Raw genomic sequence first — 26,538 nt, 5'->3', positions numbered from 1 at the left:
TAAGGAATATAACTTCCATTGTCTAATCAGCCTAAGTTTTTCGTATTTTTTAAAATAATTAAATGCTATGGAAATTTAGGTGTCTTCATGATACCTACTGCATTATGATACATAGGTTAATTTACATAGACTTACCACTGCAATGGGCATCATGAGTGTCATCTTCCAAATAACTTCAGGAGTGCTCTTTCTATTCCAGATATCATCAGGAAAGTCCATGCAGATGGTGATGGTATGTTTTCTTGTCCACGGCCAGGGAATACTTATGTGGAACTCAGACCAGCCATCTAGAGCATCCGAGAAGGGGTAAGTGTATCAGGATCTTGTCATATTATATTTTTTGAGATAACACAGTCAGTTCACTACATATAACATTTAATTTGCAGAGGGGAATTTATCTTATTAGTAAATTTGTAAGTTTGTGACATCCTTTAATTTAACACATCTTGTTTTACTTCATAGAGGGGGAATTGCTTTGTTTAGATTAGCGTTTTGAATGTTGTAGGTTGAGGAACAGAGTAGGCTACCACATCTCGCATTTATATACAGTATTTACTTTAAGGGAAAAACATTTTTGACAGTTGTGGCTTCTGAATTTTTTTTACTGTTGTCTTCCTTAAGACTGGGCCAGAAAAAGCGATTCAGTTAGCCTTAGAGTTTGCTTCTAAATTAATTGCAAAAATAATCACCTCTCAAGAGTTCATCAGTAGTACCTAGTGTACTGAAGTGACTTCAGAAACTAAAATACAATTCCCGTATCTACTTTTGTCTTTTTCTATACACTGTGCAATTCAGTAAAGAGTCTCAGATATGCTGAGAGATGGTAAATGAAATGCATTATTTCCTAATATAAAAAATAAGCTCTAATGATGATATCAAAGTCTACTTCTAAAAGGTGTTTAAACATTCAAATGGTGGCTGAGATTATAAGCTACTATATTGTGTGTGTTTTCTTTTTATACGTGTTAATATTTCTACTTACATAAATACTTGTCAATACAAGAATGGGTTCGATGTGACACATCAAAGATACAAGGCATAATGTGAGCACAGAGCAGACTCGAAGCATTGAATATATCGCTTGTGTTAATCTGACTATTATGATCGTCATCTTCACAAACGGCCATGTGGTAACCTAGTATTGATGACGAGCATGGAGCATCACCACAGATTTCATCACAAGATTGGTATTTACGGTCGCAACATTCTGGTAAAGGGTATACAGTTGTACTTGGTACAGGTGTTGGGTAAGGCTTTGTAGTTTGGTTTGGTTTGATAATCAGATGTGGCTTTGCACTAAGCTGAGACCTGGAAGTCAGATGGGAATCAACGGTTGGTCTTGATATGTAAGTGGTTTGGGATTCAACATTTGAAGTTGGCCTGAAAATCAGGTGGGGCCTCGTAGGTGGACAAACTCTGAAATTAGTACAGGACTTTACAGCTGGACTTGACCTGAAAGTGTTATGGTATTTTGCAGTTGGACTTGGCTTGAATAGTGAATGTGACTGTGTTGCTGGAAATAGCATTGGAGTTTGATATGGTTTTGCTGTAAGAAGTGACCTGACAAACAGACTTGGTTTTGAAGTGAGATGTGGTACCGTACCTGGTACTCGCTTTGCAGATGGATTAGACTTGACAATTGGATGTGACTTGGCAGTTGAACGGATCTTTTTAGCGAGAAATGGCTTAGTACTTGACTGCTGAATGGCAGCCACATTTGATTTAGCACTTGAGTCCTTATTGATAGTTGTATGTGGTTTATAATTAAAATCGTGATTGGTATGCATGTTTGGCTTGGTACTCTGGTGCTGACTGTCAGTTATTTGTGGTTTTACTCTTCTTTGCTGTTTGGTAATCATATTAACTCTTGTTTGCTGACTTTTAAGCATGTGTGGCTTTACTCTTCTTTGCTGTTTGATAGTCATATTAACTCTTGTTTGGTGATTGGCAGTTATGTTTGGCTTAGTAGATAACTGTTGCTTTATAATTGTATTTGGTTCAGCACTCAAAGCAGGTACATTAGTTATCTGTAACTCACTAGTCAGTTGCTGTTTTGCGAGCAGACATGGATTGGCAGTTATACTAGTTATCAGATATGGATTGAGACTGAGGCATGGCTTGGCATTCTGTTGTGCCTTTAAGCTACCATATAATGATGAATCTGCAGTAAGGTGTGGTTTAACCTGAGTAAGTGAATGATGTGCAATTGGAATTTGACTTTGTTTCATAGTCTGAAGTAGCTCAGTAGTGGAATGATACTGTTCTGTCCTTGTTCCTTGCTGTTGTTCTCTTAAATCTTTGGGTAATTGATTTTTACTGAGAGAAGAAGCTGTTGATTGCATTGGCATCATCCCAAGATTTGTATAGTTATATCCAAGTTTAGATGGTTCAGATTTGGTTTTTGAGTGATTTTGCCAAGGTTTTAGGTTGTTTTTATAGCCGGTGGATTTAGGTACAAACTTAGCTCGGTTAGTCTTCATCTCATATTCTGTACCCTTTTTAAACTTCCGAACTGACGTCCCGTGTCCTGATCTCAGCGATGATCTTACCTTCAGATGGGCTTCAAAAGGAACCTTTGAATGTGCACTTAAAGATGAATTTTTCTCTGGATACAAAATCTCATCTATATTCACAGGACGTTTACTGGGTGAATATTTAGGCCTGGCACACTCTTGCAAAGTACCGTTAGAGCTGCAATTGTTTTTGAAGCCTTTGACACTATTCTTCATATGGTGAAAGTCTTTTTTATTCACTTGATTCTCTACATTGAAGTCATTGTCTGAGGACTGTAACCAGGGAAGCAAGGCATTGCTTGTGAATGTTGTTGTTTCCGAAACATCTGGATTTTTTATACTTTCAGTAATGTCTTTTCGAACCGGATTCCAATTTCGTTTATGGCCATGACCTATGGCTTCTACGTGGTCTTGCCTGCAAGTTGCCATTAATCCATATAAAATAGAAACCGTTATCACTTCCTTTGCAATGGCCATCTTAATACGACAAACGATTGATTAGCGACTAGATTGCCACAAATGAACTCATTTGCATCACTGATATACCCTCAAGTAATAAATTATTTAGCAAGTATTGTGTTCACTTGTGAATAATTACCCATTCTGATTTCATGCCAAATCCATATGAAAACTATTTAAATTACTTCAGATTTTCAAGTGAGGTATCCAGACCGACTTTGTTTTATCGATTTCAAAGGTACTTATTATTTTAAACCACATCTAACATCAGTCGAAAATGTTACTAATTTATCACTATAATTTGTGTCCAAATGCAAATGAGATTAATACTTGATATCACTTAATTCACTTGTTACAAATGTTACCACCGTCGACTGTGGTGAGTTTTGAACTCGGCCCTCTGCAAGCATGGCTCTGTCCCCTACCGAAATCGACCCTCTTTCCACGGAGAAGTCCCGCCAGTAACACCTGACTCCCCCCCTTCCCCCCAACCCTGCCCCCCTCCCCAATTCCCCGACCCCCTTTACCTCTCCGCCCACTCGTTATGTCCCACAGTGACGTTTGACAGTCTCATAGTGTACAGTGCAATTCATGACGTATTTTTAATTTTGATGTTTAAACACTTTCTTTTCATAAGGATAATTTAGAACTAAATAGAAACCGCAATTTCCTTTGGGTATGTGTGTGTGTGTGTGTGATTGGAAAGTAATCATAAACAGTAATTTTGTAAAACTAAGCACTTCATACAGAAAGCATTAGAAAAAGTAATTTCCTGCTTATGCCTTTTGAATATTCGACGACTTAATGTGGACAAGGAAGAGAACTGTAAAGAAATTCATTTTTAAAAATTTAACTATTCATGTTCGCTTTTCCATTTAGTCGTTCGGCGAAAACTCATAATTACGTGAAAGATTTGTCTTTAATGTGTTTGATTTTGATAAGCCCAATCTTTCTTCAAATGGCTTATTCTTATAATTTATTGTCAACTCAGTACGAAAAAGGAAAGATAGTCTTCTCGGGCCATTATACTAGGAGTAAAAAATAATCTGTTCTTGAGCACTCAAGACATTGTTAAAACACCCACAGATATAAATAAACACATTTGGAAAAAATAGTATCGCCTACTAACTTTGCTGATGTGTATGATAACAATGCAATAACTGATCATGCAATAACTTCTGCTGCATAGAAGGGTAGATTATAAATGAGCAAATGAAATTCAAGCCAATACAGTCCCGTTTAACATCTTTGTGGACTATTTCGCAAGCTTCAGTTTAATGTTAATTACGAGATTTAGATGTTGCATGAAGTTCATGGATTTTAGGCTTGAAATTAGATCTTGTAAAGCATAATAGGACTGGAGCATAATATATAATTCTAATTATATATATATATATATATATATATATATATATTATATATTTATATATATATATATAAATATATATATATTTCTCCAGCGTATTCCCGTCCGTGACTCTACAATTTATATTGCGTGTGTGTGTGTTTGTGGGTGTATGTACGAGTATATATGTATAAGAAATGTAGTATAACAGGTTAACCATAAGCAACTAAAAGAACAAAACTACAGCATTTGATTTTATGAGGTATCCCAGATAATCCAGCAGTACTTTATCCGACTCTACTTAACCATTAGGCCCTTCGTAACCGATAAGACCTCTCTCTCTCTCTCTCTCTCTCTCTCTCTCTCTCTCTCAGCCAAGGGAAAGACTGATAGGATTATCTGTTGAGAGTAATTAAGGCTGTTTCTCGGGTAAGTCGGCTGTTCTTGATAAAGGGCTTTATCGTCCGTTGTTGACCGAAGCCGAGTCACCAGAGCAGGCAACTGGAGTGGTCTGTTTTGGTAATGGATGTTGTTGTATGCATGACTTTCATGGTTTTGACACATCATCTTTTCATTTTCAACTCTTGTAAGGGAGCACGGCCGCCAATGAACTGGTCCGCTGGTGTAGTGGTCAGTGTCGTGCCATGCCACTCATATGTCCTTGGTTCGTGTCTCCTCAGGGAGATGAAAAATCACTCTGTGATGTCACTTACTCTAAAATGTCTTGCTCTCATCACCTTGATTTTACAGGCCTGTTTTGCTCCTTTGCGCATGCGATGATACCATTTGACTCGTTTTGAATTTTGTTTGCTCCTGCTGAATAGTAATAATAGGAGCCGACTATTTTTAAGTAGTCTTCATTTCTCTCCTGTGTAGGAAATATTATATTACCTGACAATCAACATTAAACGTCTGATTCATGAAGAGATTTACCAGGCCTTGAGATATTCACTAGAGAAGCAGGACGGCGATTATTTTAAAGATAATATTCTCATCCTTGTTATAAAAGGTCCACAGTATAATCGTTAAAAGTGCGTGTAAAATTTTATAACAGCTTTACAAAAGCTTTCGAATCCACATCTTCAGTCCAAATGGGTAATTAAACTTACAATGTACTATGTTAAACATAAAAATCAAAATACAACATTACTGAAGGTCGTTGACACCGGTAGTTAGCTCGCAAATAGACAAGCCGATGAAGAAAGAGGGCAGCTATTCTAATTAGGTGATTTCCTCTCTATTAATATTTGTGGTTGCAATCCTGCTCGATCTCCTTACGGGTTGATGTAAAGTTGCATGAGGTCCTTCATCCGGAAGAGGCCTAGATAAAGAAAATGGTGCTATCATTTCCAGAGGAAGCAAATAAAACACACTTTCTCATTTAGCTCTTACTCTCTATTATCTGTTTATTGTTTTTCACTACATCTACATATCACAGGAATGCTATAAACATACATTCACATATTTTTTCATCGAATTACAAACAGTATGGCGATGAAATAAGTCACAACCAGTCTGATTCTTGCACAAGCACCAAAATGTAAAATTAGGCAAAAAAAAAAAAAAAAAAAAAAGCAGCTAGACTAATAAATTAAAAAACTAACACTGTAAAACGAAGCTGTGTTCACCTAAAGTTTATGTTATAAACTAAACATATTTCTAAACATCCTAAAAGCAAGCTGTAAAAATCAAAAGTTCATTTGCAAACAGCTGACAGTTACATCTTAAACAGCTGAGCATCCCAAAGCAAAGTCTTGAAAATTTTGGATATTATATGCATCCAAAGCTGATGTTGCAGACAACATGAATCGACATTGTAAGCAACGGAACATAATTATTCTGCATATCGATTACTGATGTTATAAACAAGTAAGACTGTTCTGGACATCCCAGCCTTATGTTGCTAGCAACTAACAACTGCGCTTGTCTCAGACATCCCTAATCGCGTTGAAAACAACTACATATTTTGTTATAAAGATAACTAAAATATTTCATTGAATGAAATGACAGCAGACTGTCGATACATCTGACATTGCTAAGGTAATATTTTCTATCAATACTTTTCTCAAACTATAAAATTTTCACGCAAAAGGAAAATAAAGCGAAGAAAATGCAACTTAAAGTTGGAAGTATAAGAAATTTAAAAAAATTGCTCGGTACGCAGGCAATATGGAAATTAAATATCATTTTGTAAATGATGAAATAGACGTTTACCATTCGTCAACAAACTGTACTACATCTAGTTACAGACGCAGCCACGATCGGAAGATAAAAAATATACATAAAATTTTGTATAACAGTTTCAACAACTTGTAGTGTTTCAGCAACCAAAATGAAGTAGTGTGATCAGTCTTTGCAAACCTAACTCCTGTCAGTTTTCTTTCCAGCGCTAAATGACCTCATAGTTCCCAGCGATTACCTTTGGCTTGAACTATATATATATAGTCCGTTACATTCCATACGAGATACATTGTCACGACGCCAAATAAACCCCAAGATCTTACTTAATTACACAGAGGAATTCATTTCGGGTGATAGAAATTCATTTCTCGATGTGGTTCGGATCCCACAATAAGCTGTAGGTCCCGTTGCTAAGTAACCACTTTAGCAACGTAAAAATATCTAATCCTTCGGGCCAGCCCTAGGAGAGCTGTTAATCAACTCAGTGGTCTGGTAAAACTAAGATATACTGAATTTTATCTCCAAAGAGCAATATAAGAAAAATATTTAGTCAGGTCGTATGCCGAAGGGGTCGTTGTTCACACTGTTACCATAACCGGTAAGCTTGACAATGATATTGTGGGTTAAGAAGCCTTTGAACCTCTTGCCATATCTAACTAAAATGTCGTGACCTAAAATCTCAAGATAATTGAAGTCAAGTATGTCTACCGTGTCCTGATATTTCGTTCATGTATAATTTATTTCATAAACTTACTATATATAATATATATATATATATATATATATATATATATATATATATATATATATATATATATACATACTGCCATTCACCTTGTATGATACACTCAGATGACGTCACGATTTAACGTGAAACCATCAACACGAAATTCTTAATTATGTTTTCCACATAGACATTGATGGAATGGGGTGATATGTAAGTACCATTTTAGAAACAGCATGATAAGGTAAAAAATTTTTGAGAAATTTTAATGTGAAAATATAACTAAGGCAATTAGGAAAACGAAATAAAAAAAGAGTAACCAGAATGAACACTGCGTTTTAATTATCTAAGAACCTTTAGTCTTATGTCTGGACTCCAGGTATGAATTCGGTTTTGCTTTAACGAAAGATATATCTATATTATATTATATATATATATATATATATATATATATAATATATATATGTGTGTGTGTGTGTGTACATATATATGCTATTGTGCGTGTATATATATGTGTGTGTGTGTGTGTGTGTGGTGGGTGATAGTGAATGTTAATAAGGAAGACAGAAGACAGGTGATTGATTTATATAGTTATCAGGGGAGGAATGTAACAGGGGATAAATGGATGTAAGAAGAGAAGTGAATTACAAAACAGACGAAATGAGAAAGGCAACAAAGTCTATATTAGATATTTTGAAGAGAGGAGCGAAGTCATGGATGTAAAAGTTGGAATGGAAGAATAAATTTACGAATGAAGTTTGGTTATTGATCGCAAATGAAAGTAAGGACTTGAATTGAAGCTGTTGATATAAATTATTCCTGTTTTATATTTGAGTGAGAAAGGTTGAAAGTGTGAGAAATGGGAGATACAGTATGGGGTAAATACTTGTTTTTTTAGCTGCAAAACGTATTCGAGTGCATTGAGGTGGTTTGGTCATGTGGTGGGAATAAAGGACAGTAGGTTGGCAAAAATATGAAATACATAGAAAGTGTTGATTTCATGTACTGCAGTGGAGGTAAGTAGCAAATGTTTTAGTGGCATTGTATCGGTTCAATGCGCCGTTTGTGATCATCTTGTATAAGTATGCAAACTTACAATGCTGTGAAGATTTCTACACTGTGACATTATGCTTGGATCATCAGTTAAAGGATGAATGTGGCATTGGTTATTTTGTTTTCTTCCTTAGTGCCACTCCTCAATAGAAGAAAAGTGTTCATGGTTGCCAGCCTTTGGGCATAAGACAAAATGAGGTTGCCTGGTATACCGCAGTAACTCAGTTTGCCCACGGGCAAGGTGCACACCTGTCAACCTCAGATGTATTGCGGTAAACTAATTAGTCAAATGCTAAGGGATTCCCCCAAAGAAAAAGACTTAGTTGTGGATTTATTAAGCAGACAGAGGAGGATTTCAAATCTGTCCAGGTAAAAACGGCAGTGTTCCCACTTTTCAGTGGTTTTGGTTTACCTTGCCTCCGATGATGGTTTCACCTAAAGGAAAACTGGACAGCTATTGGTCGTCATAGATCTTGCCTAGTTGTGCACACCAAAGGACTCAGTGTGATGGTCTTTGGTTTGGATAATAACAATCACTCGATCCTATTGAGGCGGCCAAGTTGCGTACACACCATGAATATTAGTGTTCGATGGGTGTGTGTGTGTGTGTTTGTATGTGATTTTGGGAATAACCGGAAAATAGAAAGGCCAGGAAATGAGAAAAAGAATAAATTGGACATTTGTCGCATGTAGGGTTTTATGATAAACTGACAGAATTCGAGACATAATTGACTTGTGTACATTTTCAATAAGGATTCATGTTAAGTGTGTGACCATAATATTGTACTTTTATGACGGTACTATGCATAAGCAGTGACTGCAGCGTGCATACAAAAACTACGTTAATATTCATCATTTCTGAAACAGGCAGACAAAAACCACATTTGTTATACGAATTATTTGACCCACATTTCTTAATTCTGTCAAACTAAGTTAATGTTGTTCTTTGAATTAAGTTGCGCACTATAGATTGCACATTTAGGAGACTCGAGACTTCCTAAGTCTTCGACATTTGGTCACAGACATTATCAAACAAACTGTTAGTCTTCGGTGATCAGTTAGCATTGAAAACCTTGCTTTCTTTCAAACCAGAATCCCAGAGGAGTTACAGCGAACGATATTCAAAGTAGTCAGTTGGCCAACAAAACTATTCTCCAGTAAACAGACTCGATAAACAATCAGTTTGATAAATCCAGCAGTCACTAAAGATTCTTTTTAATCACAGCAATCATGTACTCAGCCCAATTAGCAAAGCCCATCTGCCCCAGAATTATCATCTGTCAGACCAAGCCGTAAATGTATGCAAGGACTTGAAGTTATGCATTGAGAACCAGTGAAATCCTTCAAAATCAGTGTTCCATTAAAAAAGAAATAAGTTTTTTCCTATCATTCCCTTAGAGGCCTTATGCACTCATCAGATTGGCTACAATTCATAAGCAGTCGTAAGCACCTCGACCATTCCTCAATCACAAATTTACCTTAGATATCTGAACATTTGTTATCAACCCCCATTAGACTACCTTAGGTATACTTAACAAATGAACATATAGTACTCCAGAATTTTTAGACTAATCCCATTAATCAGTTTACGCTATTAACTTTCCTATCTAAAAGGTGAAATAATGATATTCTAATAGTTCATAGTATAATTCGGACGAATTTTGCATTCATTTCCGTCATAAACCATCGCCAACAACCCCATACTTAATGGTAATGACGACACCCATTGGGAAACAATGGCTTTTAGGGTTGGGAAGGGGGGGGAAATGGCTGGAAATTAATGAAAAGCAGGGATATATATTAACCTAACCTTCCTAACCCATTTAACTTTACCTAGCCCGCTTGTTAGACATTATGAAAATCAAATTCATCAAAATGACCCCCCTCCAAAAAAAAAAAAAAAAAATTCTAAAGTCACAATTTATAAGTTTGAGAATCAATGCCATAACATCTGTTCATATCGTCTAGAGAGTAACTGTGTAGTTTAAATGAAATGGAAGGATCACTAGTGTGCCACAACACGCGAACAAAGAAAATTACGCATTTGTCGAAGAAAGAATGCTATAGAACAACTTTTGCAACACTGCGCATGCGCAACTATGCAGTGACGTTGCCAATTGCAAAAAAAAGAAAAAAAAACGGTAAGGACGGGAAGGGTCAGGAGAAGAGTAATCACTGGAAATATCATCACTAACTAGTCTATTATTCGTAATTCCCAAAGACTTTTCCTTAGAGGAAAATTGTCTTCAGCTCTGCTGGAAAACTCATCCAAATAGATGAGATTGCCGATAGCACAATAAATCACCAACCAATCAGAAAGATTTTAGATCAGTTTCTATTAACCAGTCCTAAAACACATAATCCAGTTCCCATTAACAATTCCCAAAACACATAATCGAACTTTCATTAACCAATCCCAAAACACATAATCCAATATCCATTGACCTTTCCTAAAGCTCTTAATCCAGTTTCCATTAACAAACACCAAGTATTTCAGAAGTCCTCGTGAAGCAGTCCTCACAATATCATACAAATCCCCGTATAGCAATCTCAAACTCCCATTTCTAAGCATTTAAGAACAATTATTATTAACCATCCTAAACATTTCATCAGCCAGTCCTAACCATTTTAGTGTTTTTCAGACTACCACCAACTAATCTGAAACCTCTTCAAAAATCCTTTGGTTGTAATCCAGTGAATTGATCAAATTTCATGGTAGAATCTTGAGTTCGGCCGTTCTTCGATGACCTCTTGTGTGTTTTCTCAGCAAGACCAGGTCGTGCAAGGTCAGGCCGCGCCAGGTTCTGAGACCCTTCATCACGTGAAGGTTTTCACAGGTGTCCACCAACAAACGGGCTGTTGACAGACCAAGGACGCAGTTGTAGAACTCGAGTACCTGTTCAGAAAAAGGGTCATTTAGATGATTAATGGACAGGATCTAGTAAATATAATACTTTTCAAACGGTTAGCTGACTGGAAGAATCCTCAACAGAGATGCAATGATTGGCTGAAGGTCTCTTGCGTATTTATTAGAAAAAAAGAGCAGGTCATACGTTGAAGACGAGGCTTTGAGTTGACTTACTGGATAATACTTGATTGGTTATCAGAATTTCAGCTGGTTTCGTGATCGAAGTGCGAGTTGAGTAACAGATGACGTAATAGAAAACAGTATTATAATTAAATTATTCATTTGATGACACTTTCAGGAAAGATGTATTAGTTGGCGAAATAACTAACATTTCATAGGACGAGTTAGCTGAGAGACCAAATGAATTATTACAATTCACTAGTTTGCAGACCCACTAGGAGAATAAATGAATGGTTATGGTATGGCTTCTGACAAATTATTGTTAAACATAGTATGCAGAAGATCAGTTGACTTGAAGAAAAACTAATATTTGAGAAGTTGGTTAGTATAATCAGTAAAATGTTAATTGATAACAAAAACTTGTCGATGAATGAATAGCCAGACTGCTGTGTGATCAGCTGAATTATTAGACTGGATAGCAGAAAATTTACTAAAATTTACCTCTTGTTACATCTGACTTATCGAGAGGAAGCGAGATAAATTATTTGGATTATTCTTTTAATCAAGGTTCATGGTTTCAAGAAGGGATAGAATTTTACGTTAACAATTGCATTTGTTATGGAGGTAATTTGCCAACCGAAAGATTGTTTGTAGGAAGGAATATGATAAGTTATTGATTAGTAAACCATATAAACTGCTATTATGATCAGCGATTAGATCAATGCAAATATATGGATTGGTTAGTAGAATAATGAACTAAAAAGATGCTGGAAAACATTGCTGTAGAAAGTGATATTTTGGGGTTAATTATTAATCAGGTGTTCATGATTAAATGGAAGCATTTTTGATCAGGCAGCTACAGTGGAATTTTATGAAACCAAAACTTTTCCAGTCAGTCTTTCAGTCAGATAATTCTAGTCAATTTACCTAGTACTACTGATAATATTTACCGTTAAAAAGAATATTATAAATCCATTACGTAACCATAGAACAGACAACTCGCTTGCTAAACTTTAAAGCGTACAATGACCTAACCTCAAGGCGCCTCATGCGATTATAAGAGAGGATTTCCAGGAGGTCGTTTTCCACGATGGGAGTTGGCCGTAGGACGAGTCTCTTCAGCAGCTGAGCCTTCTTCAGCGCTGCCACGATCCCCTGACGCATGAGGGTGAAGTCCTTCGCCCAGGCTTTCGGTCCCACTCCCGTCATGCAGTCCACCTCAAATATCTGGAAAAGGAAGGTGTGTTTTAATTAAGGTGAATTCATTCGCTCACTCCACTGGCTTCTTTCGGAATTATTGAAGAAACAAAAGATGAATAAACTGGGCTATAAGATGTAAAATGCATAAATTCAGAGCTTTGTTTAGCTTCACCATGTACTATGTCTGCGACAAAAAGTAAACCATATTGAATTTGATTATCAAACATGATGCAGATGCAGTAACATTTGAGATGCTTAACTGTAAACATTAACAGTTAAGTATCTCAAATATCAAGGAATGTATCACTTACTAGATGAATGCGAGTTATTGATTTGGGAGGGAAATGATAACTGACATCGCCTGACTTCTGAAGATTTAGAGTAATCAAGAAACCATTTCGATACCATTTCATATCCACCACAGTTTATGAAGGTAGAAGTAATAATCTTTTATTGTAAAAGGAAGAACTACCGAATATAACTATTTTCTCAGGGTTTGAAGTTGAAAAGGGGAAAGTAAAAGGCAATGTGGTCTTCTCCACATGAAGTTACAGAGCCCAGGTTCTTAAAAGAGGAATGGTTATAGTAATCTGAAAAACACACACACACACACACACACACACACACACACAACACACACCACACACACACACACACATATATATATATATATATATATATATATATATATATATATATATATATAATATATATGGAGAGAATTCCATAAATATGGGCTGCTGTTCTCTAGCGTACTAATGGGACAATACGGTCTGAAGGGTATTATATTGTTGCCAGCGTGGACGAGGAACCCGTTGCTATCGGGGTAAGGCCACTCAAATTTGCATTCATCTAATTGTCAAAGAAACAATGAATTATTAAATTACTAATAAGGATGAGTGTAGAGTCTTGTATACTACCACTCACACCAGTCATGTTGAGTCTAAAACAAACAACAGTTGGTCACAACGTGGCAAAAGAACTATTGGAGCGAGTCTAGTGCAAGTGTCAACAGGTCATAATTCATGTAATATCATTTGTGAACTGTAAACATTAACATATTCTTTTCTATATATATATATATATTATATATATATATATATATATATATATATTATATATAGCGACCAACTGGGCACTGTCTGGGAAAACAGAATGACAATTGATAAACTCTCTCTCTCTCTCTCTCTCTCTCTCTCCTCTCTCTCTCTCTCTCTCTCTCTCTCTCCTGTTAAGATTGCTGCTTCAGTTACATTGCCCAGCATTTTTGACATTTTATATTTCACAACTTCTCACCCCCCTTAATACTATTGGGGCTGAACTAGGACTTGAAGAGCACCGGGAGTGTCTCTTTTCATCCCAGAAATCTCAAAAACCACGGATTAGACAATAATATCCATCATTTTTGACATTTTATTTTTTACCCCTTCTCACCCCCCTTCGTATTGGGGATGAACTCGGACTTCAGGGGTATTGGGTGTGCCACTATCCATCTCAGCGACCTCAAAAGCTATGAATTAGGCACTAATATCTTTAGTTTTCAATTATTTTTAGATGTCATCACCTTTCCACCCCCTTCTCACCCCCTTTTCTATCGGGGGCTAAACTTGGACTTAAAGGGCATTGGAAGTGTCACTATTCCTCTCAGCAACCTTGAAAGCTATAAAATAGACACTAGCATTTGTCATTTTTGGCTATTTTTGCATTCATCCCCTTCCCGCTCCTTCTCACCCCCCTCTCCTATTAGGGATGAAGTTGGATTTGAAGGTCATTGGGAGTGTCACTATTTATCTCAGCAACCTCAAAAACTATGACTTAGACAGTAATATTTGTCATTTTCTGTTATTTTTATGTCACCCCCTTCCCACTCCATCTCAAGCAACACCCCCCCCCCTTTCTATTGGGGCTAAAGTTGCACTTAGAGGGCATCAGAAGTGTCACTATTCATCTCAGCAACATCAAAAACTATGGATTAGACACTAATATCTGTCATTTTTGGTTTTTTTTATATCACCCCCCTTCACACCCCTTTTCACACACCCCTTCCCTACTAGGGCTGAACTTGGACTTGAAGGGCATTGGAAGTGATATTATTAATCTCATCCACCTCAAAAACTATGGATTAGACACTAATATCTGTCGTTTTCAGTTATATCTTACCCCCACAGTATTCTTTTCAGTTAAAAAACTTACAAAAGCCTAAAGCATGGAACTTAAACAAAAAAAGAACTAAAGATACTTTAAAACATATTGAAAACCTAACATTTAGAAAACTTTAAAAAATATATACAATAACAATAATAATATTAGAACGTTTAATACCTAACTCTATCGGAGCTAAGTACTAAGTAACATTCTCATTTCTCAGGAGGACTACGTCAACTTAGGCTATATACATATAAAATAGTGGAAGAGGTCTTAGCTCTGATAGAGTCAGGTACTAAACTTTCTAATATTATTATTGTTATTATATATATATATATATATATTAAGATTTTTCTAAATATTAGGTTTTCAGTATGTTTTAAAGTTTCTTTAGTGTTTTTTTAAGTTCCATTTTTTAGGCTTTTGTAAGTTTTTTAACCGAGTCTATTTTTTTATTTTTATTCTTTGGACTCTTGCAGCCCCGAAGATGGGACATGTGGTCTCGAAAATTCGATGGTTGTTTGCTGTTTTTTTTCTGGTGAATCTTCGGCGCTCTAGATACCCCAATCTTCCAGTCTACAAACATATATATATATATATATATATATATATATATATATATATATATATATATATATTATATTATTATTGTTAATATTTTTACTGCTTAGAGATCATAACCTACTGTTTTCATCAACTTCTTAGAAACTAATCATGGTGGGTGACTATTATTGCTGCCATAGAGCATCTGATCTCGACAAACCCTTTACGCATCTTGGGGTCTGAATGGTAGTGTCGGAATTAGGCTTCTCATGGAAGTGAGATCGAGACTACAAACCTCAAAGTAGTATTTACATTTTTTTTCCTTTAAGTATGTTGGGTGCTCAGATGTCGAGAATTCCAGATGACAAATTTAAAATATTCGTTTACAAAATTATCTGTAGTTTTCCTTATAATATATATACATATATATATATATATATATATATATATATACTATATATATATATATATATATATATATATATATATATATATATATCGAGCTACAATGTCCTTTAATATCTAATTCGCTCTACCTCGGAATTAATATATTTTCATATATGCTTAACCGAAGGGGAATTTTTTCTCGATAATAGACTTGCCTGGATCGGGACGCGAACCCAGGATCCTTTCAAATCCAGGAACGTCAGTGAAGCTTTTACCTACTACACTACCCCTTCGGTTAAGCATATATGAAAATATATTAATTCCGAGGTAGAGCGAATTAGATATTAAAGGACATTGTAGCTCGATATATGTATATGAATCACGGAAAAGTGATATGACTTTTATATATATATATATATATATATATATATATATATATATATATATATATATATATATGTATATATGTATGTATGAATGAATGAATGAATGTGGGTGTGTGTGTGTGTGTGCGCGTGCGCTAATGCCGACTAAATTTGACCCAGATCACGTTCACTATATTATGATACGTGAATGTGTTAAGTGCGCAGGTTAACTTAATGAAACGGGTTAATTGGGTATTAGCAAGAATGGATCAGGGTAGAATTATTGTTTGAGTGCTATTCGTGTATTTCAGTTTTGAATTTGCCTTTACTTGGAGTGATATGAAAAATGACTGCACCGCTCCTTACTTCATTACTTCCGCAGTAAAACATTGCTACTGAAGACTAAATTGCACAATAATTTTATCGTTTTCGTAAAATACATCATAACTTACGAATATCCTTCGAGGGCAAAATACGGTGTATTTTTTCTTCATTCTTGTGTTTACCTTATGAAGAATTATTAAGTTATTTGAAATGGGGAAAATAAAAGTTGTTTGATTTTTACTCCATGTATTGTCTGGTTTCCCAAATTTGTGATGATCATCATTTATTGTCGAAAGAATCAAGATGATATATCGGCATTATTTTTGGAAATCATTGTTTGTCAGTTTTCAATATATTTTTAGGTTCTAACAACCTTTGTAATAATTTGTAGTTTATTCACTTCTACTATATTTCACAATTGGCATTTTTCCCGATATGGTTGCAGTGAAAGAAAAACTGGCGTAACAAAGATTAAATTTTGAGGCGGATGAAAGAAAGAATATCAAGTAATTAAATTACTGCCAAATTGGTAAACAAGTTGTTGCTGGTATATAAATATATATATATATATATATATATATATATATATATATATATAATATATATATTATATATTATATATATATATATATATATATGCATATATATATATATATAATGTATATGTATATATATATATATATATGTATGTATATGTATATAATATATATATATATATATATATGTATGTGTATATATATATATATATATATATATATACATATATATATATATATATATATATATATACATATATACTTGCACTTTTTGGTCTGAGAAATTTACATAGCTTTCAAAAATGACTTATCTATTCGATTACAGTATACCTCTCTTAATTTCACGTATTTATAAAACTTACTGTTTTGTGAAGTTTGCTGGATTAACTGATGTAAAATAAAGAATAAATAAAAGAAAAGAATGCTGTTGTAGCAGAATTACATTTTAGGCATCTATGCTGCCTTCCTTTAAGAAAAACAATAATAAATGCTTGTTTTTTGTTTTAATGATCCTTAGCTAAAAGAAAGCTTATCATTATTAGTGGTAGTAATATGATAAGAAACTGAAGGCAAAATACTGTATTTTGCCTCCAATTTCTTATCGCAATATATTCAGATTTATACATGCAAAGAGAGCTCATGACATCAGGGCTAAAGATTTTTTAAAGAAGAGATTCCGAAACTCTACAGAAGCCTTCCCAAGATCTCAGCCGAATTGATTTCGAAGTTACAAACGGGAGCGCGCACATTCCCCCTTACACCCCGCCCCCCACCCCTCCTCTCTCTCTCTCTTTCCCCGCCTCTCCTTTTCCAGGAAAAGCACATCGATAGAAGAGCTACGTTGTAGAAACGTTCGTTTCAATCTTGCCACATAGTAATGATGAAGATATTCACAAACAAACGAACCGGAGGGAAAAAGAAAAAACAAAACAAGCCCCAACTAGACGCATTTAACCGTCTCTTTTCGGCAGTGTGCAAGTAGACAAGCACAAACAATTACTTTGTGAAATATTGAAGCGCTTTCTTTGTGAAACAGCGGAAGCATGCAAACACGAAGTAAAGAAGACCGCTGGGATTCGTTCAGCTTCGGAAATTCTTCCGGAATGTGCTTTACTTTTCGTTCGCCTCGTGCCGGTAAAATAAACGAGGAAAGCACAGCTGGCATCTCTCCTGGGCGTAGTTGCCATTTTTTTCTTGGGTCGGTAGGTCTATGCATTTATAATTTTAGAAGTTCGAGTTCTTGTTGCTGTTGTTGTTGGAGTTCTGATAACTTATATCACAAATCGTAAAAACTATAATAATCAACCTTTCATATATTATAATGATAATTGCACAGACGTTAACGGCACAATAACTTGAAAGATTATAAGATACACGGTCCCAACGAGCCTTATGCGAGCCCCTTTAGCAGTCAGTAACAAGAATTAAATTGCTATTAATTATATGATAACAAGGTCCCGAAAAAGAGCAGTTCATAAATCATAACGGTTAAAAAAAAACTATTAATTAATTATCAAGCTCCCGTTCATTATCAATTTACCTTATGTACACAAACACGCATGCACACACGCTAGACGTATGTATTCTCTCTCTCTCTCTCTCTCTCTCTCTCTCTCTCTCTCTCTCTCTCTCTCTCTCTCTCTCTCCTTTCTTTTTCCCCCGTTTCCACAAATCCCCCAAATCTCGTGTCCATCACCGCCACTGCGCCGCCACTTCACCGACAAGGGAAACCAGCATCCCATAAAACCGGGTTGTTGAGCCGCCCTTCCATAACACGTGATGATGCTGAGAGGAAAGAGGATGGGGGGGTTGGGGTGGGGGGCGGTGGGGGGTAAGGGTTAGGAATCTAAATTCCAAGAATTTGGATTCCAGTGGGAGGACCACGTGTAGAAAAGGAAAGAGAGAGAGAGAGAGAGAGCGTGTGTTTGTGTGTGTGTGTGTGTGTGAGAGAGAGAGAGAGAGAGAGGAAAGGTAGTTGTGTACTTAACATTTTACAGCTTGAATTGATTTTTGTATTTCCAAGTATTTTAAACTTTTTTTTATTATTTCATCTGTTTATGTGGTTGATGTCATATGTGCAGCTTGTTTCCATTACTTTTTCTATATACGCGGACGTTTCTCTCTCTCTCTCTCTCTCTGTTCATTTTTACACGTCTTCCCACATTTGTGAGGAAGGTTTCATAGAACGTATTTGTATATGTTCTCTCTCTCTCTCTCTCTCTCTCTCTCTCTCTCTCTCTCTCTCTTTCATTATTGATGTTGACGCATTTTTTGTAGTGATAGATAATTTACCTGTGATACATAGCTCTCTCTCTCTCTCTCTCTCTCTCTCTCTCTCTCTCTCTTCGTTTTCGACTCTAGAACGGGACGAGGAGAGAGAGAGGGGCGTTTTCCTATAACATCCAGTGTGCATGTATTGACCCAAGTAGTGAATTACGGGCTTAGTTTTTAAACAACTGTTGTGTGTCGCAGCTACGGTGGAGAGCGAGAGCAAGAGAGGAGAAAGGGAAACGCTAGGCGCAAATGATCATAGCTCTCTCTCTCTCTCTCTCTCTCTCTCTCTCTCTCTCTCTCTCTCTCTCCTGTGGCATGGGCTATAACTATTCTTTTCCGTAGAAGCCTGCTTTCCAAGTTAAAGGTCTTCTGTGCGTGTTTCATATTTCCTCGTTTTCAGTACTGATGGTGTCAATAGGACTCTACCGATTATTGTTAACTTATAATTCACATCGATGGGACTTGGTTCCAATTCCAGGATTATCAGAAAGTGGGGTAAATGGAAAAAAAGACAATTAACGATTTCAGTGAGTTTCGTTGTAATCATTCTGGAATCTTCTGAAATCAAGTTTCGATTTGGCAGCGCAACTTTCTTCTTGACATTATTATTATTATTATTATTATTATTATTATTATTATTATTATTATTATTATTATTATCCTATTCGACTGGGTGGTTTAATAGTGTGGGGTTCCAGGTTGCATCCTGCCTCCTTAGGAATCCATCACTTTCCTTACTATATTCGCTATTTCCAGGAGCACACTCTTTTGCATGAGTCCTGAAGCTACTTCAGCATCTACTTTTTCCAGGTTCCTTTCCAGGGATCTTGGTATCTTGCCTAGTGTCCCTATGATTATGAGTACAATTTCTACTGGCATGTCCCATGGTATTGCGACATCGGTGAGTAATACTTTCTTCTTGGTTTTGTCAATCAACGCCACGTCTGGTCTGTCTGCACGTATCACCCTATCTGTTCTGATACCATAGTACCAGAGGATCTTTGCTTGATCGTTTTCTATCTCTCCCTCAGACTGGTGCTCGAACCACTTATTGCTGCAAGATAGCTCGTGTTTCTTGCACAAATTCCAGTGGAAGACTTTTGCTAATGAATCATGCCTCTTTTTGTACTGGTTCTGTGCAAGTGCCGGACTTTAGCTTATGATCTCGTTTTTCACGTTGCTCTTCCTGCATATGGGTGAGATGTTATTCCCATCTATCGTTCTTTGGATATATCTGGTTCTTATGGCCTGATCTTGTGCCACTGTTACCATTCCTCTGTTTCCTTCTTGAGTTCTCCCATCTGTAGTCATTGTCATGTTTCATCGCTGGCTAGTTCTCTATTCTGTCTCATGTACTGCCCGTGCATTGATTTGTTGTGCCAGTCTTCCGTTCTGTTGTCATTCTCCTGTCTCTGTATATTCCTGGGTCTTCGTCTACTCTCATCAGTCCTTCTTCCCTGCACTCCTGAGCCACTCGTTTTCACTGGTTTTCAGATATTGCCCCAGTGCTCTGCTCTCGATGTTAACGCAGTCCTCTATGCTTAGTAACTGTCTTCTCCCTCCTTCCTTTCGTGTTATGTACTATAACCTGTCCGTTTTTGTTCTAGGGTGTAGTGCTTTGTGTATTGTCTGTATTTCCTAGTTTTCTGGTCTATGCTACGGAGTTTAGCCTTCATTCCCTCCACTACTCCTGCGCTATATCTGGTTACTGGCACTGCCCATGTGTTTATGGCTTTCACCATATTTCCGGCATTGAATTTTGACTTGCGTATCGCCTTAATTCTTTGCATACATTCTTTCCTGATCATGCCCATAACCTCTTGGTGTTTTATATCCTCTCTATCTATTATTCCTAGGTATTTGTATTTTGTCTCATCTGCGTATGTGTTTGATGCTATTCCCATCTGGTAGCTTTATCCCTTCAGTCCTTATCACTGACAAAAGCACATTTTTCTATTCCAAACTCCATCCTGATGTCCCCAGATGCCATCCTTACAGTCTGGATTAGGATATCTATTTCCTTGTTGCTCTTACCACACAGCTTGATGTCGTCCATGAACATCAGATGGTTAATTCTATTGCCTCCCAGTATCCATCTTCTGCAGAACTTTTGTCAAGGGAATCACTGCTACTACGAAGAGTAGTGGGGACAGTGAGTCACCCTGGAAGATCCCTCTCCTTATGTTAACCTCTGCTAGTCTTATTCCAGAGTTTGTAAATATTGTATCCCAGTTACACATTGTATTTTTGAGGAAGCTGATGGTGTTTTCCTCTGCCCCATATATTTTCAGGCATTCTATTAGCCACGTGTGTGGTATCATGTCAAAGGTTTTCTTGTAGTCAATCTATGTCTGCTTAGGTTGGTTTTCCTTCACTTACTATTCTTTATTACCATTTCGTATATCAGGAGCTGGTCTTTTGTGCCCCTACATTTCCTTCTGCAGCCTTTCTGTTGGTTGGGGATGGTGTTTGTGTCCTCTAGGTAGTTGTATAGCCTTTCACTAATGATACCTGTTAGTAACTTCCACATTATTGTAGGCAGGTGATAGGCCTGTAGGTACTCGCTATATTCCCCATGTTCTTGTCTTTCTTTACTAAGGATGTTCTCCCTGTGGTCATCCATTTGGGCTCATGGTGGTTTATGATACAATGCTGGAGTTGTTCTGCTATTCGTAGGGCCTTGAAGTTTTTGAGCCAGTATCCATGGACTTCATCGGGACGTGGGGCTTTCCAGTTGGGAATTTTCTTTAGTTGATGTCTGATTGTGTCTGTCGTGATCTCGGTGAATATTTGTTTTATATTCCCCATTTATTATTATTATTATTATTATTATTATTATTATTATTATTATTATTATTATTATTATTATTATTATTATTATTATTATTATTTCGTGGTGCAATTTACACGAGTAATTTTCATGTTCTCGATTATATGCAATATTGGCTGGAATACAATTCAGTTATAATAAACATTTTATTTGTTTTTACTTTGACTCCATAACATTTTATAAACACTCAAAGTTCATATTCCAAAGGATTCTAATACTGTTGATAACCTTAGGTGTTTATTCAATATCGTTATTTCTTATATATTTTTTTCTTTAGAGCATGTATCCAGTGGTGAACTTTTTATTTTACATTCAAAAAGCGAAAAGGTTTTGACGAAATGTCTGGATGAAATCATTTCTTTAAAGTTAGGCTTTTGTTAAGTTACGTCTTTGTGTGTGCGTGTATTTACGTAATAAATTATGAAAAGCTTTTACAAATCCCTGATCCGAATATCATTTGTCAATATCGTTTTGACACCCATTTTCTTGACCCTTCCTTATTTCAGACTACTCAATTTTTAGAAGTAAGGGTTACGTCGTCTGTCTGTAAGCTTATTTGAAATTCTAATTTTTTTATTATCATAATGACGATCAGGATTATAAATGAACAAGCTAACGTTATATATTTTGATAATAAGACTAAAATTATTATTATTATTATTATTATTATTATTATTATTATTATTATTATTATTATTATTATTATTATTATTATTATTATTATTATTATTCAGCCTTTTAACAGCAACAAGAAAAATTAACCCCCACCCTATACAGTAATGACGCCAGATAACCTTTTTAATCAGTCAGATGTTTAGTAAAATATGCCAGCTGACTTGAATAGTCGAGGCTCTTGCCACCCTCCTGAGAAAAAAAAATATAAAGAGTTAATGAAGTAAGTCAATCAATACTGAAAAACGCAGAGAATTTTATCTAAGTCCAAATTATTTATTTTTCAGTATCAAGGATGGCAGTCGTTGCTAGTGGATTTAGTTTGTTGAGTGTATCTATTTTTATTTATATATGTTTACATTTTTTTGGTTGATGACTATTAATGCTCTTGATGTTTGTACGTAAGTTTGTGTTTATAAATTTGCACGTGTTTTATGTATGTCTGTCTGTCTGGATCTACATGTATGCACAGAGGTGTTTGTAAGTTAATGTGCTTTCTTAACTAATAATTTAAGTGTCCAGTGGGGAATTGTATGAAGATTTATGTCCAGTCTAGTTTTTAAAGCATATGTTTGTATGTGCTGTGTACATTCATGAGTATGTATACACACATGTATACATTTATGAGTATGTATTAATGTAAGAAAATCCTCAGCCACACCTGTAGCATGTGGATATTAGGTTTACAGAAATACCTCAGAAAATGAAGACACGAAAATAGAAAACCATAAATCACTTATTTTTTCTACTTTTGAATGAGTGATGGGCCTACTTAACGGGGTTTTTTTTCTATCTCTGCGTAACCCCTCATTTGTGAAGCAATTGCCGTAAGCTGTCATTAAGATATATGTGTTAATCATCATGTAATTTTTTATACTAGTCATCTTATTACTAATTAAAAGGTCTAAAAAATAGCCTTGCTGCTTAGATATTGTCCTTTTTTAATACGGGAAGGTGCTTACGTCCTACACGATTTTTTTGTAAACGAGAATTTGTAATATGGTTTTGTATTTTTAATACAATAGCAAATGGATGAGGCATCCTTGTGTTCTTGTCTATAGGTCAGGCCCTAATAAAGCAATTATTCAAAAGGTTTATAATAGAGGGCGGGTCTTAAATACGAAGGGAGTGATGGCGTTAGAATAATGCTAATGTATTTATGGTGATAGTCCAGTAGGACGCCCTAAAGGCGATAACTCGCGAAGCTTCTCTGAATTCTCTGCTGCATAATTATTATCGTTAACTACATTTCAAATAGTCTTAAATAAATCTTATATGGGTTGAAATTGAAAGCTGTAAGGCTTCATCTCCCGAAAGGAATTTTCTTTTATCTTCAATAGTTTTGGAGATAATAGCATTTGAATAGCGTTAGGGCCGGACAGCCAGAAATGAGCCCGTTTCCAGTGAGACTTCGCTTAGCCCGTAATTATTTTATTTTTTGCATTGTAGATGCGCCATTGTAATCAAATTAGTCATTATATTAGTATTTTTACTGCTGTATATATTTTGAAAATGAAAATAATAGATTGCTATAAAATATTAGATTGCATAATGATTTACCATGTGGGAAAATATTGGCCGGTACGCAGTTATCTAAGCTGCGTGATTGATTAAATTGAAAGTAAGTTTGCTCTCTTAAAATATGGATTAACAAAGAAAATTTTGAGCGACAGACTAAAAGGCTATTGAAAAAGTATAGAATATATACATGTTGATAAATCTTTGTGTTATTGTTTATGCCTTCAAGTGTGTTCCTATGCTTCACACTGCTGTCGGATTTCATATATCTCAGTAAAAATAATGAAAATAAATAATAACCTTAAGTTTGGCCAGTGCAATACTGGAAACGTCTGAGAGAGCAGCCAAAGATTCTTTGGAAGGAACCGTTACTGCGGGCAACGCCAGTTCCTCCAAGTGGGGGCAGTTACAGGCAACCGTCCCAAGGTCCACCTCGAAGTAGACGTCCCCCTCCACCCTCAGCGTCAGGAGCTGGGACCCAACGGCCCAAGAGAACTCGTAGAGAGCCGTCGGAGACAGCATGAACGGCTCCCGCACCGTCAGTCTCAGGTGCTTCAGGCCTCCTATGAGGCGCAGGTCGTTGAGGGTCGTCCCGGGGAAGTTGATAGTCGCGTTCATGGAGGACAGCAAAGGGCACACCCGCCGAAGGAGCTGCAGGTTCCCCACTGTCACGCATCTCACGTTGACCTCCTCCAGGGCCGTGACTAACGAGTCATCACTTAGTTCGTCCATTGTCTTGAGTGCCTCGATGACGTCCATCGATCCCATGCTCGCTAGCCCTGGCACTCGGCTCACGAGGGCGCAGATGCCCTCTATGGTCACGCTGGTTGCCCCGACGTCTATGTGGCGCATGCGCACCTCGGTGTTTTCTCCCTCTCCCCAGCGCAGATTGACGATGAGTCTGTTCATGCCTTCGTCGGTGACCCCTGCAGAGCCAGACACATCGAGATGGCTTATGTGGCGACAGTGCCTCGTCAGGAGGACGACGGCATCATCGGAAGCATCGACCAGTCGCACCTTCCGGAGGTTCCTACAGGTGCGGCACAGGTCGGTGAAGACCCTTCGGACGGCATCTGTCAGAAGAGGTGGCATCGTCAGCACAAGGTGTGTGAGACCATCACCGTTACGCAGGAGGAGTTCGACGTCGAGGGGCCAGTCGATCCCATCTGGTCCAGGGCGTGGGAGCGTGAGGTAAACAGGCTCCACTACATTCAGCTCAGGCGTTAATAAAACAAGGGCTCGGTTTATGGCCGCTAATTCGCGGCTGCCATGTCGTAGATGAAGACCCCCTGCCTTGAGGGCGTTGTGTATCATCATGGCTCGTAACTCGCGCGGGAGGTCCTCTAGAAATCTTTGGACAGCGAACACCAAGGGCTTAGGCATGTCCCTGCGAAGGACGTACTGTATACGCTCCAGCCAGAATTTGCTGCACATTTGTTTGAGAGAAATAACGGTGGGGGGCACCGTGGGGGGCGGTTCGGGTTTGTGAGGCGCTAAGGGCATCGCTTCCTGGTGTCGAGCGAGTGCCAAGGGAAGTCGCGGTAAGGGCATGTTAGCAAGTGCCATGGCTGTTCTTGAGTGTCTACGTACTTTATAAGAATAGGAATTCGTATATTTCCTCAATCACTTTGAGTTAAAATAAAAATCACTTTGAAAATGCAGCTTCTGAAAATTTCTGGTAAGTCATATGATGTAACCATTTGCAGTTATAACAAAACATTTCACAGTATATCAGAGCGTTTAGAAATGGCTAAATAAAAAAAAAAAAACATGTCTGTTGTTCGTATTAGAGGCGGAATACTGTCGAGAACAATCCTAAGCAATGCGGAAATCTGTTTTAGACACCAGCAACTTCATTGCGTCACCGCTGAGAGATCAAGAAGTACACTGCACTGACCCACAGTACCTACAACACTCTTCACGTAAACTTCAGAAAGATTTCCACCCGTGACCCCATCACTGCACAGCAGTGTCTGCACTCACGATAAACATCTCAGACAGAATGAACTCGAATCGAAATTGATAGAGAATAGAAAGACGCCATCCGTTCAGGCGGAGGTAGAATCGAGACTGACGTCCCACGACCGTACCAACAGATTTACTGGGGGTAAATATAACGTGCGGCAGAGAGAGGTGGTTGCCAACATGTTAGTGCCCTGGACAACACGTGGTGAAGAGGGTGGCACTCACTCAGCGGGGAAAAACCTGAAGAATTGGGACAGTGGCACTCGTGAGACTGGATGCCAGTAGGTCTGAATGGACTGGTGGGAAAAATTGAGGATATATTTTGTAATTACAGTTTATGTATTTTCGAGTACTCTCGTAGTATTACTCTATTTCATTAGAATGTGTTTTTAGGTGTTTCACACTATTTCGTTATACCCATAAACGATTAAGAATAACCAAAGTTTAAAAACTAAAGCGTATAAAGCAAAGAGAAA

At 37.0% G+C, this 26,538-nt stretch overlaps 1 protein-coding gene across 1 annotated transcript; it reads right to left on the bottom strand.

The window, feature by feature from the left end:
- Window positions 1-7,692: 7,692 nt before the first annotated feature.
- On the bottom strand, window positions 7,693-26,176 carry LOC135206252 (uncharacterized). The gene is made up of 3 exons (XM_064237640.1): window positions 24,398-26,176; window positions 12,339-12,530; window positions 7,693-11,171 (listed from the first exon to the last, which is right to left on the bottom strand). The coding sequence occupies exons 1-3, from the start codon at window positions 25,661-25,663 to the stop codon at window positions 10,986-10,988; spliced, it is 1,644 nt and encodes a 547-aa protein (XP_064093710.1). The 5' UTR covers window positions 25,664-26,176; the 3' UTR covers window positions 7,693-10,985.
- Between the last annotated feature and the right edge of the window lie 362 nt (window positions 26,177-26,538).

This window comes from Macrobrachium nipponense, chromosome 29 (assembly GCF_015104395.2).
Source record: "Macrobrachium nipponense isolate FS-2020 chromosome 29, ASM1510439v2, whole genome shotgun sequence".
Taxonomy (NCBI): domain Eukaryota; kingdom Metazoa; phylum Arthropoda; class Malacostraca; order Decapoda; family Palaemonidae; genus Macrobrachium; species Macrobrachium nipponense.
This window is presented reverse-complemented; position numbering and strand designations above follow the sequence as displayed.

Excerpts from the sequence above, each read along its gene's own strand:
- LOC135206252 (XM_064237640.1), bottom strand. The coding sequence starts at position 25,663 with ATGGCACTTGCTAACATGCCCTTACCGCGACTTCCCTTGGCACTCGCT. Across the intron at positions 12,531-24,397 it reads TTGCACTGGCCAAACTTAAG|ATATTTGAGGTGGACTGCAT; the intron begins GTTATTATTTAT and ends TTCCTTTTCCAG. Across the intron at positions 11,172-12,338 it reads ATCGCATGAGGCGCCTTGAG|GTACTCGAGTTCTACAACTG; the intron begins GTTAGGTCATTG and ends TTTTCTGAACAG.